Source organism: Vombatus ursinus, unplaced genomic scaffold, assembly GCF_900497805.2.
Source record: "Vombatus ursinus unplaced genomic scaffold, bare-nosed wombat genome assembly UNPS02014832.1, whole genome shotgun sequence".
In the NCBI taxonomy this organism is placed as follows: Eukaryota; Metazoa; Chordata; class Mammalia; order Diprotodontia; family Vombatidae; genus Vombatus; species Vombatus ursinus.
The window spans coordinates 74,445,712-74,458,295 of NW_020954610.1; the positions used below are offsets into that span (position 1 = coordinate 74,445,712).

The window sequence follows — 12,584 nt, forward strand, 5'->3', positions numbered from 1 at the left end:
TGAAGCCACACTGGCTCTCAGGTAGATGACCATCTTCCAAGTGAAGGATCAGCTTATTAAGGAGGTCTCTGGCAAGAATCTTGCCTGGGACTAAGAGAGAGACCCCTCTGTGATTGTCACAGGACAATCTATTTCCTTTACCTTTAGAGAGGTGGACAATGGAAGCATCCTTGAATTCCTGAGGGATAACCTCCTCTTGCCATATAACCTAGAAAATTTCAAACAGCTTTTGTATGAGCAATGGATGCCCCCACTTTGTAAATCTCAGGTGAAATAGGATCAGCACCAGGTCCTTTGCCACACAAAAGGAGCCCAATGGCATTCAAAACCTCTTCTTCAGTTGGAACTTCAGCTAGGGAGGGATTGATTTCAACCTGGGTCAGTGGCTTCAGCATTGATTGATGACGGTCTGTTGAGAACACTATGGAAGTGTTCAGCCCATCTCTCTAGGATCATATCTCTATCACTAATCAGGAAAGTGCTGTGAGGTGCCTACTGTAGTCCTACAACTCACGGGAGGTGGCACCAGTCTTTGCTTCATGTTCTTGGTCCCCTTGTTGTTCTTCTCAGTTCCCACCAGATACCACTCTCTGTCAGTTTCCTGTTGCAGTTCTTCATGATAGGTGGCATATGAGCCAATCCCATGTTGCTCTTCCTGCAGTTTTCCAAAGCTTCCCAGCAAGTGATATTTTTGCCAGAGAAAGACTTTCTCTGTTGTGTTGCTATTGTTGTTGTTGTTGTGGCTCTATCGTTTCATTCAGGTTCAACTCTTCATGACTCCATTTGGGGTTTTCTTGGCAAAGATATTGAAGAGGTTTACCATTTCCTTTATTTTTCAAATAAAGAAACTGAGGCAAACATGATTAAGTGACTTGTTCAGTATCACACAGCTAGTAAGTGTATGAAGCCAGATTTGAATTCAGGAATAGGAGTCTTCCTGATTCCAGACCTGGGGTTCTATCCATTGCATCACCTATCCACCACCTCTGTTGTGTGTCCCATCCAAATATTGATGAGGGTCAAAACTTCAGAATTTTTCTTTGGATGGAATACAAAACTTCTTCTTGTGTAATGGTCCAAGTGCCATTACAAGGACTTCCACTCCTCTCCTTTTCTGGAAAAGCAATTCTTTCTGACCCTTGACCCTAGTCAGGAATGCACCCTAGGCCCCTCATATCTAATCAGCAGTGCTATATTATGAAAACAATGATTGTAAAGTTTAATGTCCTCTTTCATCTAGATATCCCAAGTTAGCAATTCTTCAGGGCCTAGAGGTTTGACAAAGTACCCCAGTTACTCCTCCATTGTTCCTCAAGCCCCATGAACTTATCTAGAGTCAACTAGACAAGATTATTGAAATTACCTGGAATTATTTTATACCAGATCTAGAGGGATAGGTGAGTGGCAGGAAGCCAACTATTTCCCTGACATTACCAGGTGCCAGGAGAGGATGGGAAGAAAAAATAATTACGCTCTTACTGCATAGTCATCTGGGGCAATGATTAACGGCAGATAATGGGACACTCACCCATGGTATGACTTTTTCCAAGGAGAATTGTGGAAGGTCAACTGTGTGGATAGCTGGACCTTTCTCCCATGCTTATTCCTTTGCTCTTTAATACTTTTGCCTTTTCCCTTTCCATTGGTTCATTTCACCTAATTCACTGTGAATTTCCTCCATTTCCTCCTTAGCTCTTATAAGCCTGACTTCTCTTCCCATCTACCAAAAGTAGTGCAGTTTTATATAAAATGCAAAGGTCACAAATGACTTCTTTGCCAAATCAGATTGCTTCTTTTCATAGTCATCATTTTTCTTTGCCTCTTTGTGACACTGAAATCTGCTAGTTATACTTCCCTTACACCTCTTTCCTTCTTGACTAATTATTTTTTATTCTTTCAATTCTTTTCCTACTGGTGCTTTTGTATTTATTATTTGCTCCACTTCTTCCTTTCAACCCCAAATCTAGGCATTCCTCAATGCTTATCTTCTAGTCTTTTGCCCTTCTCTTTTCACATTCTCTTCCTAAAGCAGCTCATCCATTCTCTATTAGAATGTTAGCTCCCTGAGGGTAAGGGATCATTTACTGTTCTTTATATTCCCTTCAACATAGTTGAGACACATAGTAGTCAGTTACTGAATTTGCCACCATTGTTAGTATCCCTAGCCCCTGGATGGACTAATGGAGAGTTGCAAGATGAGAGGCTGAGGCATTTGCCTAACTTTATAGGACCATAGGATTTAAACTAGATCTTGTAGACTAACTCCCTTTTTTAGAACAGTGCTGTGTGTGCAGTAGGTGTTCAATGAATATTGATTGAAATGACTAAATGGTTTCAGCTTTAACTATATCCTTTATAAGTGATAGTCTATTCCCAAATCATCAATTATCTACTGGACATTTCCATATGGGTATTTTGTTGACTCATAATGCCTTAATTCTGATTTATTATCTACCCTACAAATTCACCTATTCCTCCCAATTTCTTTATTCATCTTCTCTTGAGACCAATTTTTAACTCTTTCCCATCTATCCTTTATGTTCTTCACCTCAGGTTTTATCAAGCCCTACCATTTTTTCCCCCAAAATATCTCCCAGATTCATTTCTTCCTTTCATTCTCATTGTTGCCATCTCAGTCCAGGCTTTTATCATCCTACTATAACACTTTCCTAACTAGGCCCATTATCTCCCATCTCTTTAAACACTAAACTAAACTATTTTGCTCAAAGATTAATCTTCCTACAAAAATATTTTCATTATGTCATACCCCTGCTCCAAAACTTTAGAGATCCATATTGTCTTCAGGATAAGAATGATGCCACTCCAACAGGATTTAAGTAGTCACACTACTATGCCATTTAGGTCCACTATTTAAGACGACTACAAATGTTTGTTCTCTAATCTTATTTGAGCCCTCTCCTACTGCATGGCCAATTGTTTACTCTTCCTTGATTGACTTTTAAGCCACTCCCCTTCATGACTAAACCAGATCTTTATTTATTTCTTCAGACCCCACACTTCTCCTACCTCCTCTACTCCTACTAACAATTATAGCTAGCATTTAAATAGTGCTTTAAGGTATGCAAAGCACTTTACAAACATCTCATTTGGTCTTCACAACAACCCTGTCAAATAGATACTATTATTATCCCCATTTTACAGATGAGAAAATCAAGGCAGATTAGGGTTAAGTGACTTGCCTATAGTCACATAGTTAATAAGTGTCTAAGGCTGGATTTGAACTTATCTCTTCCTGACAGCTTCCACTCTTCCACTTAGCTGTTTCCTACTTTAATAAGAAAATTGAAGCCATTCATTCTGAGTTCCCTGATAGCCCATCAGTCCACAACTCAAAAGTTCTTCTACGTCTTCAATCATCCTTTCCTCCTTCATTTTTATTACTGAAGAAGAGTGGTCATGGCCAACCACGTTAACTGCACCCTTGATCTTAATTCTCTCTTCTAGAAACAAAAAATGAAAGTATATTTTTGTAGGAAAATTCAAGTGTATAGAGAGACTACAGACAATGAGAACAACTAAGAAACTAGTGCAGAAATAACATAACCATGATCTGATGAAAGTCGGAAGACAGAAAAGAGGCAGGGAGAGGAGGCTACACAAAAAGGGGGATAACAAGAGCAGTTTCTTCCCTACATCTTTGTCATGGTATTTCTTTGGCTTTTGTTCAGGACTTTTTTTTTGTTCAGCACTTTTTTTGTTCAGGACCTTTACCATTTTAGGTAAAGGTCAGTGCTCTCTGGGCTTCATGAGAAGTCTTAAAGGGAGAAAAGATTATGGAGCACATCTTGTTCTACCTTCTGGATTTCTTGAGAAAACACTGGAGATTTTTATAAACTACATTCCCCTGGGAGTCTTTATTAATTTGATCTGACATTTGATGCCATTTTGGTATCAGGCTATCTAGGGTTCTCTTGCAAACTTTCAAAGGATATGCTGATCTTGACATTCTCCTTTTTTTTGTTGCTGCTGATGGTATTTTGCCTATGTTTAATGATGGAATACTAATAAAACTGCCCCTAGCCCCAATATTCTAACTTCCTTATGGGCCCCACTGAACAGTAGGCATGTCCTGATTTAACCACACAATTTAACCACGTCACAGGACCCCAGACTCAATACAGCCACTGCTCCTAGCTAGCTACTGCCCCCAGATCCAATTCACATATTTGAACAGGTGTGTTCTTGTACTCAACTACAATTACATCATCCATTTAGCCCAAGAAAGGACCACAATAACTAACTATCCATCTTGACCAGACAGAACCACAATAGCGAGCCAATCAGAAAGCAGTACAACCAAGATGTTTGATCACCAAACCATAGAACGGACCCCTCTCCTATTACCTAATCCCTTAACAAACCCCTCCTGCCTTTTTAATATTTATAATTTCTGTTGTGTAATCAGCATCATCACACCATAAATTTGCCTGTGTTGTCTTACTAAGTTGCTGGTTCCTCTTGGAACTTAGCCCATTTCATGAGTCATCAGTCTCAATAAATGTCGATTAGAAGTGGTCTGACTGAATTCTTTGAGATGGTGCTGCCACAACATGCCATGAAACTGCAACTTTTAAGATTCAGGACTGTTCCCTGTACCTCTACCCCAACAATATATTATCTTAACTAACATCCCTTGGCGTATAGCCTGGTTTATAACCTCATCATTTTTTAAAAGTAAATTAATTAAATTAATTAATTAATTTGTTTAAAGGTGCATTAGCAGATTTTTGCACTATGCTATTCTTGCAAAACACTTAATAACTACATTCCTCTGTGTGTGTGTGTGTGTGTGTGTATGTGTGTAACAGTTACTATATGAATATCACAGATAATATTAAATGATGCTCAAAGCCTGAAGTGTGGTTAGGAAGGAGGTTAGGAACATGGTCTAACATCCTGTCTCGTTTTATCTCAACTTTGGCAGTATTGTGTAACAAGTCTACTCATTCCCTCTATGCCTAGGGGGTAGATTAGGTTTAGTAATTTCTAAATTTCTCCTTCAACTACTAAAAACTATCTCTATAACAAAGCACCTTAATCTTGAGACGCTGGGGTTACTATTCGATAGGGCTGGAGAACCTTTTAAATTTATTGTTATTGTTGTCATCATCATTGCCAAAGTCATCATCCTCATCTTCATCATCCTCATCCTCATTAGTGCAGGACTCTGGATAGGGCAGGCCCAACCCAATATCGCTAGATTATTGGGTCCCCAACCTGTCAATGTGGAGCCCAAGGTACTGCAGTAAGAGGGAGAAAGAGGAAAGGAATAAGCATTTATATAGAACCTATTATGTGCCAGTGTTTTACAAATATCTTATTTGATCCTCACAACAACCCTGCAAGGCAGGTGCTGTTATTATACCCATTTTACAGTTGAGGAAACTGAGGCAAGCAGAGGTTAAATGATTTACCCAGAGTCACACAGCCAATAAGTATCTGGAGCCAGATTTGACTGCAGTTCCTAGCTTCCTAAGAAAGAATTACTTTTGATCTTTATTAGTCTTGAGAGGAAACACATTTTGCTACTTAGTCATACGCTGCAAAATATTACCTTAGAATTTACCCAGTATTTATCTTGTATGTACATTCAGTAGTTGTTTGCATGTTGTCTCCTCTATTCGATTAAGGGAATTAGAAATTAAAGCGTGAGTTCCTAGAGATCGGGACAGTTTGGGCCTTTCTTTTATCACCATCATTAGGCTGGGGGCCTGGCACAGAGGAAGCGCTTAATAAATGCTTGTGACTTGGTCTGAATTGTTTACTTATCCTTTATTTCGTACGCGCGCTTTCTAACTCCAACTGTACGAAAAGCTGGGCGCCAGAGAATATGTTCTCTGTTCGTTCCGTGTTCCCTATGACTGTGCTGGATAAATACCAGATGTGGCATAGATGCTAAAGGAAAACCTATGTTGTGGTGGAAAGAGCCCCGGACCCTAAGACAGGAGCCGCGAATCCGAGCTGTCAGGCTAAGCTATGGCTTCTTCGGGCCCCAGTGAGTTCGTGCACCAGGCAGTGAGGTAAGGGTGGTCCGCACTCTGTCAATCATGCTCGAGAATAAGAAAGGTGCTGGGTTTGAGAAAGGCTGATCCTGCCACGATCGTTGTGCTAAGCTGTGAATCTGGAACTACGGCCACATCGGACCTCCAGCTAATGGGGCTGGAAGCCTGCCTATAGGAGCATCTGGTCCACGGCTGCAGCTCTGCTCCTTCTGCCTGGCAACGCAGACGCTCCGGTGCTGCGACGGCGCATGTGCAGGAGAAGTCCGCGTTGGTCCATTCGACGCTGGCGGAGTTAAAAGACCGACATAAAAGGTCGTCTCGAAAATGTGCGGGCAGTGACGTCATCAACCCAAATAGGAAGACGCTTCTTCCGCCCTTCCTTTTTCTTGCCTAGGTGCTGTCTGCACCCCGCTTCCGCGTTATTCTTTCTGCTGGTGCTAGGCCCTTACCTTCGCCCGTCTGTCTCCTACACCCCGCCTCTTCCCACTCTCTATCCCCACCCCCACCCCGTTCACTTTTCTCTGGGCTCCGGCTGAGGCTTGCAGGCCCTAGTGGCCAATTGGGCGCGCCTCACGCGTCACGTGACTCGCACTGTAGTATCCCCTGCCCGCTGTTGGAAGGTGGGAGGGCCCTGGCCTACCTGGGGCTCCAAAGCACGGGTTTTACTTTATAGGAATACGGAACTTTACGCCTTTGTGATCCAACCCCATCGTTTGACAAGTGGGAGAAATTGAGACCTTAGGCATGTTAAGTGCCTTGTCGAAAGTCATGCTACATACATACTATACATACATCTAGTGTGTAGTAGAGCCAGGTTCTAATTCTCTTCCTCACCCCCACATGTGTTGCTTTTGTGAGTGACAGGAAGTGGGAATGGAATTTCCAGTCGAGTCCCCATTCATCCCTGAATTGAGTGGGTGTTATGTGAACACTTGTGCACTACCCTTGGGGCAGAGTCTGACCACTTTCAGTATATGGAAGTTGGCAGGGGAGACTTTTCCTTATCTTGCCAGGGACCAGGCCTCCACTCTAGTTCTTGACTCTCTTCCCAGTTCTCCTACCAATCTTCTTCTATTGACCTCTTTATGTGTCTTCCTCCATTAGAATATGAACTAGAGAGTATAGGTTGGCTTGTTTGTATGTGTACCCCGGTGCTTGGTACTACGCACATGATAAGGGTAAATGCTTTATCTTTCTTGCCTGAATGCTGGAGAGTGAGGAGAGACATTGTGAAGAAAGGACCCCTGAATTCCATCAATGTACTACCAGATTTTTCAATTTCAGGTTCACCTAGAGGCCTCCTTTTTCCTCAAGGGTTAGTCCAATAGAGAGAGATATCCTCTCTTCCCCAATCAGAGATTTCATGGTTATTTCATAAAATGTTAGCTGGGAAAGAATTTTATTATATCATCTAATTACCTATCCTGTACCACCCTTTATAGAGGTTGAGATTGAGGTGCACTGAATTGCAGATGGAAGAGATTGGACAAGGAGAACGGTTTTTTTGAGGGCAGAATTGTGTGATTTTCCAGTTACTCAGGTTGTACAATGTTGTAGAGCTAGGGTCATCTTGCCCCTGGGATTTAGCAACTATGACTCTGCCTTTGGTCTGACTTTAGAAGCTACCCCTACCCGGATGACCTACCACCTGCCCTTTTGGTTATGCTGACATCATGAATTTAACAATGAGCACTTGTAGTTTGTTCTTGTTCAGTCCAGTCTCACTTCCTTATTTTTGTAATTTCTAGGTTAAACACTCACAATCTAGACAATACATGAAGACAGCAAATGGAAAAGTTCTGGTCTCCATGCTGCCAAAAGAATTACTTCTCACCTATGATCTAGAGAAGTTGTAAATCAAAATCCTTCTAGACAGTCTTGGGACAGCATGGCACAGTTCCAAGATTTGATTTTCCTCATTGTGACTCTGGTTACCTCATAGCCTGGAGATGGAAGCCCAGGTACCATTAAATATCATAATTTGTAGCTGATGTGCTTCCTTTGAACCCAGCCAATTCAGCAAACATTTATTAAATGCTTGTTGTGTTGAATTCACAGAGCTGGGAGCTGGGGACACACAGATGAAAAAATGGCAGTCCCTACTCTTAAGCTTATATGGAAGTATGGAATATGACATGTAGAAATGTGACATATGTAGAGATAAACAGAAAACAAGGGAGAGTAAGATGTGGGCATGTTACACAAGCCAAATTGCCATTCATATGAATAATTCAGGACAGGCTGGGGTGGGGTATTTGTCATTCATTCTGGATCCCATCAGGAAGGAAACAAGTTTGAAGTCTATTCTTTCTATCAACTCTCAAAGCTTGAAGGGATCTCAGGAGTTATGTAGTTCATGAGGAGGTGTTCCCTCTCCTGTGTACCTAAGAAGTGGTCACAAACTTCTACTTAAAGCCCTCCAAAGATTTGGGGAATTGGCTGCTTCACAAAGCAGCTCATTGGTATGTTCTTTCTATGATTAAGCTAAATTCTTCCTCTCTGCCACTTCCTGTAGTTTACCTTATGAGTGTTCAGAACAAACCTAATCCCCTTCCCATATCACGCCATTTCAAATATCTATCTATAGTCATAGATTTGGAGCTAGAAGGGCCCTTAGTGATTATATAGTCTGTACAGTTTACAATTGAGGAAATTAAGGTTCAGACAGTTAAATTATGGCCCATGGTCAACTGTTATCCTGTCCCTACTAAGTCTTCTTTCTGCTAAACATACCCATTACTTTCAGGTAATATTTTTCTGGCATGATTTTAGGTCTTCTCATTATTCTGGTAGCCATTTTATGAATTTATCAATCAGCAGTTATTTATTAAGCAACTACTGTGCTACAATAATTGCTCTCCTCTTTACTGCTGAATATTCCAAATAAGTCATCTAGGCTTGCTGTGCCTCCATTTCCACTTCAGTAACTTCCTGCAATCTAGCTTCCATCTCTGCTACTCTATTAAAACTGTTTTCTTGAGGTCACCAGAAGACCAAGTCAAGTGGACTTTTCTCCATCTTTATTCTCCTAGATGTCTAAGCTGCTTTTGGCTTTGTTGAACAGCCTTCTTAGTTAGAGCCATCTCCTTTCTTGGATCATTGTGTAACACTACACTCTTCTTGTAGTTCTTCTACCACTGAATGCTCCTCTTCAATTTGTAGAACACTTTCCTCCCAGCCTTGCAGTAGGTAGTACAAGTAATGCTCTCTCCATTTTATAGATAAAGAAACAGAGGCTTCAAGAAATTAAGTAACTTGTTCAGTATCATAGTAAGAGGCAGAAGAGAGATACTAACCCATAGCTTCTGACTCAAAATACAGTGTTCACTATACCATTGTGTATCCTTTTCCCCTAATTTTATGTAAATGTAAGCCAAATATTTAATATTTGAAGAGGGAATCCATACACACACACACACACACACACACGTCTGTCTGTATATGTATGTATATAAAAAGATGTTGCGGAAAACATAGAGAAACTTTCTCTAATTTGAGTAACCCAGTCAAGGGTTGCTCAAGGCTGTTGTTTTGTTCTCAGAGTAAGAATGCTTTTGTAGTGAAGATAGTGGGAGGAAAGGAAGAGAATGGATGTCCTTTATTTTTTATGTTTCTGCTCCATAAGGAAGCTCAATCTGTGAACCTCTGCTTTTCTCTTTTTGTACTATCTTTTTTTAAAAAGCTCATTTATTCCCATGGCTTCTACTATCACCTCTATTCTGGCACTTAAATCTAATTTTAGTCCTCAATGGTCACTTGGATTTCTGCCTTGTATTTCCCCCCATAGGTCAGTTCCACTCAGATACCTTGTCATTTCCAACTTATCATATCCAAAACTGAACTTTACTTGTTTACAATTTATCTGGAGGTATAGAAAACTGAACATTCCTTCCGACTGCTAACTGAACTAACTTTTCAAAACTGAACATGCTTATTGTGTGCAGCACACAGTAAGCATTTAATAAATGCTTTTCTCATTCATTCCCCACTTGTTTTTCTGTGGCACTACCATTTCCCCAGACATTCAGGCTTAAAATCTTTGAATCATTTTTGATACAGACCTCTTGTTAATTCCTCCATTCTCTGAATACGGGTGGCAGTTTGCCGACTGTTTACACATACTGTCTGTGTGACCCCAACCAAGACATTTCACTGCTTAGTGCTCCAGGCCAGTGGAGTGAAACTCAAGTAGAAATGGCCATACATAAAGATCCCTACAGGTCACATATCGACTGAGAAAGCCACATTATTAACATTATGTTCTATTGTATTTTTATTTATTCTGTTAAATATTTCCCAATTATATTTTAATCTAGTTCCAGCAGCACTTAGAAAACCACATATTAACATTATGTTCTATTACATTTTTATTGTTCTGTTGAATATTTCCTAATTATATTTTGATCTGGTTCCAATGGTTCTTGAGAGTATTTGACACTTCTGCTCTAGACAATTTTCTAAGTCTCTAAATTGCAGAGAAGTTGCAGACAGGGACTGATAGAAGGAAGTTTCACACCTGGAATCTCTACACAAATGAAATCACAGGTCCAGCCCCCACCCCAACTTGATGTAGCCTTTATTCATATATTCTCTTCATACTCTTCACTCCTTTATGTGTGTTAGCCTTGTCTCCCTCCAAGTAGATTGAGAAGAGGAACCATTTTCCACAGTGTCTGGCAAATACTAAGTGCTTAATAAATGATTGTTGATTTCAAATTAAACATGGTTTGCTCAGTGTAACTGTATGTCTATTGATACGTCGACTAAATCTTTAAGCCTATTCGATAGTTACTAATGGATGCTTAATTATGTTATGAATATGCATTATTCTTCAGAACTTACATTAATTTATAAATATGCTTTTTAGACATGTATTCACCTTCTCCCATCACTTGCTTTCTACTTATCCAGTTTTGTCTTTTGGAGATGCTCTTCTTTCTTTTGGTCTAGGAAAGAAACATACAAGTGGGCTCTTCTTGCCAGTTTCTCTTCTTCCTATCCATGCAGCAAGTAAAAGGGAGACTTCTTTTTTTTCTTCTTTAAACAACTGTTGCTGTTTCCTCTTGGCTGAATGCATGGAATTTTAGCAGCATTAGGAGCACAGTTTAGCCATATCTGGAAAATGGTGTTCTGTATAATGACAACCCATCTCCCAAGCTTTAGGGACATCAGCGCTGCTGCTACCTCTTGTTAGAGACTGGTTCTTCTTGCCTTACCCAACATGTGGTGGCTACAGATGGGAGAGAGAAAAAGAGAGACATTTTAAAATTCATAAAAAATATGGCATTTCAGAGTTATTATCTAAAATATGGTAGTTTACCCACCCACACAGTTTCCAGACCCAACCAATGTTATACACTTACTGTATAAGTAAAAGAAAATATTTTAAAATTTGGGAAAATTAGTGTTTTTCTTACTAAATACAAGTATATAAATTATACTGTAACAGTGATAGTTTTTTTTCCTAAAAAAATGTGTATCACATCTCATACCAACTGGATTCAGGTACTGCCTTTGACATATACTAGTTATATGACCACAGACAAGTCACTTAAACTGTCAGTACTCCAGAGAACTAAGACTACAAGTTACAGATGAGTTGCCCATTTTTATCAATGGAAGCAGTTCCCAACACCAGTGAAATCTCAGGTTCACACCAACAAAAACTCTAATGTATTAACTATTCATTCAAAAACTATACTGAAAAACTGATTTGTTAAACAATTTATTTAGGACCTGTGACTGCATCAGTACAGAGAGTTCCCAATGAGGAACTTTCTTTACCAAGACAGATAGATCATCCCCAGCTCTGCAACACAGTCTTAGAAAATTGCCTGAACCACTGAAAAATTAGGTATTTTGCCCAGGTTCACACACAGCTTGTATGTGGCAGAAGCAGGACTTGAACCCAGGTCTTTCTGACTCTGAAGTCAACTCTCCATTTTAAAAAATAATAAGAGCTTATTAATAATTTAAGGATTTTTTACTCTTGAACATTACATCTAAGACCAGAAGACATTTTCCTTGTTACCATTTTTTCACTCTGAATTCAAGGAGATCCTGTCCTAGAATATACTTTGAGGCTTGGACTTCACCAAGTGATACCAGTTTTCCTTACCAAAACAAACAGTTTACAAGCTAGAAGAAAAAATGTATGTTTTGTACAAATTGGAAGAGTTCCATATTCCTCAATCTTACAAAGTTTGTATAATCTTCCAAAAACCTTATGAGTCCTGGAAACTGTCACATAAGACACTTCTGGGTTTGGGGAGAGGTTTTTATTTAAGTGCATCTTCCCCTCATCACTCCTTCTTGTCTCACTCCACACTCCTTCCAAAAAGGTAAGGAAATGGTCATTTTAAAGGAAGATATCAGTAATTCACAAAGATTACTAAAGATTATAGATAGAACTACACTGACACCTTATTTATCCAAAGGCTACATGCAAAAAACTCAATTATTGGGACCAAGGGAAAAAACAAGCATTATGCCCCAAAGACTTCTGAGAGGCAGAAAAGAAAGAAAGAAAGAAAGAAAGAAAGAAAGAAAGAAAGAAAGAAA

General features: G+C 39.8%; 1 protein-coding gene across 1 annotated transcript in view; it reads right to left on the reverse strand.

Annotated features, from left to right (window-relative positions):
• Positions 1-10,349: 10,349 nt before the first annotated feature.
• LOC114025798 (ankyrin repeat and SAM domain-containing protein 6-like) overlaps positions 10,350-12,584 on the reverse strand; it is a 78,111-nt gene continuing 75,876 nt past the window's right edge. The window contains exon 16 of the mRNA XM_027839327.1: positions 10,350-11,253. Coding sequence (XP_027695128.1) covers positions 11,204-11,253 — 50 coding nt within the window. The 3' untranslated portion in view covers positions 10,350-11,203. The remainder of the gene's footprint in view (positions 11,254-12,584) is intronic.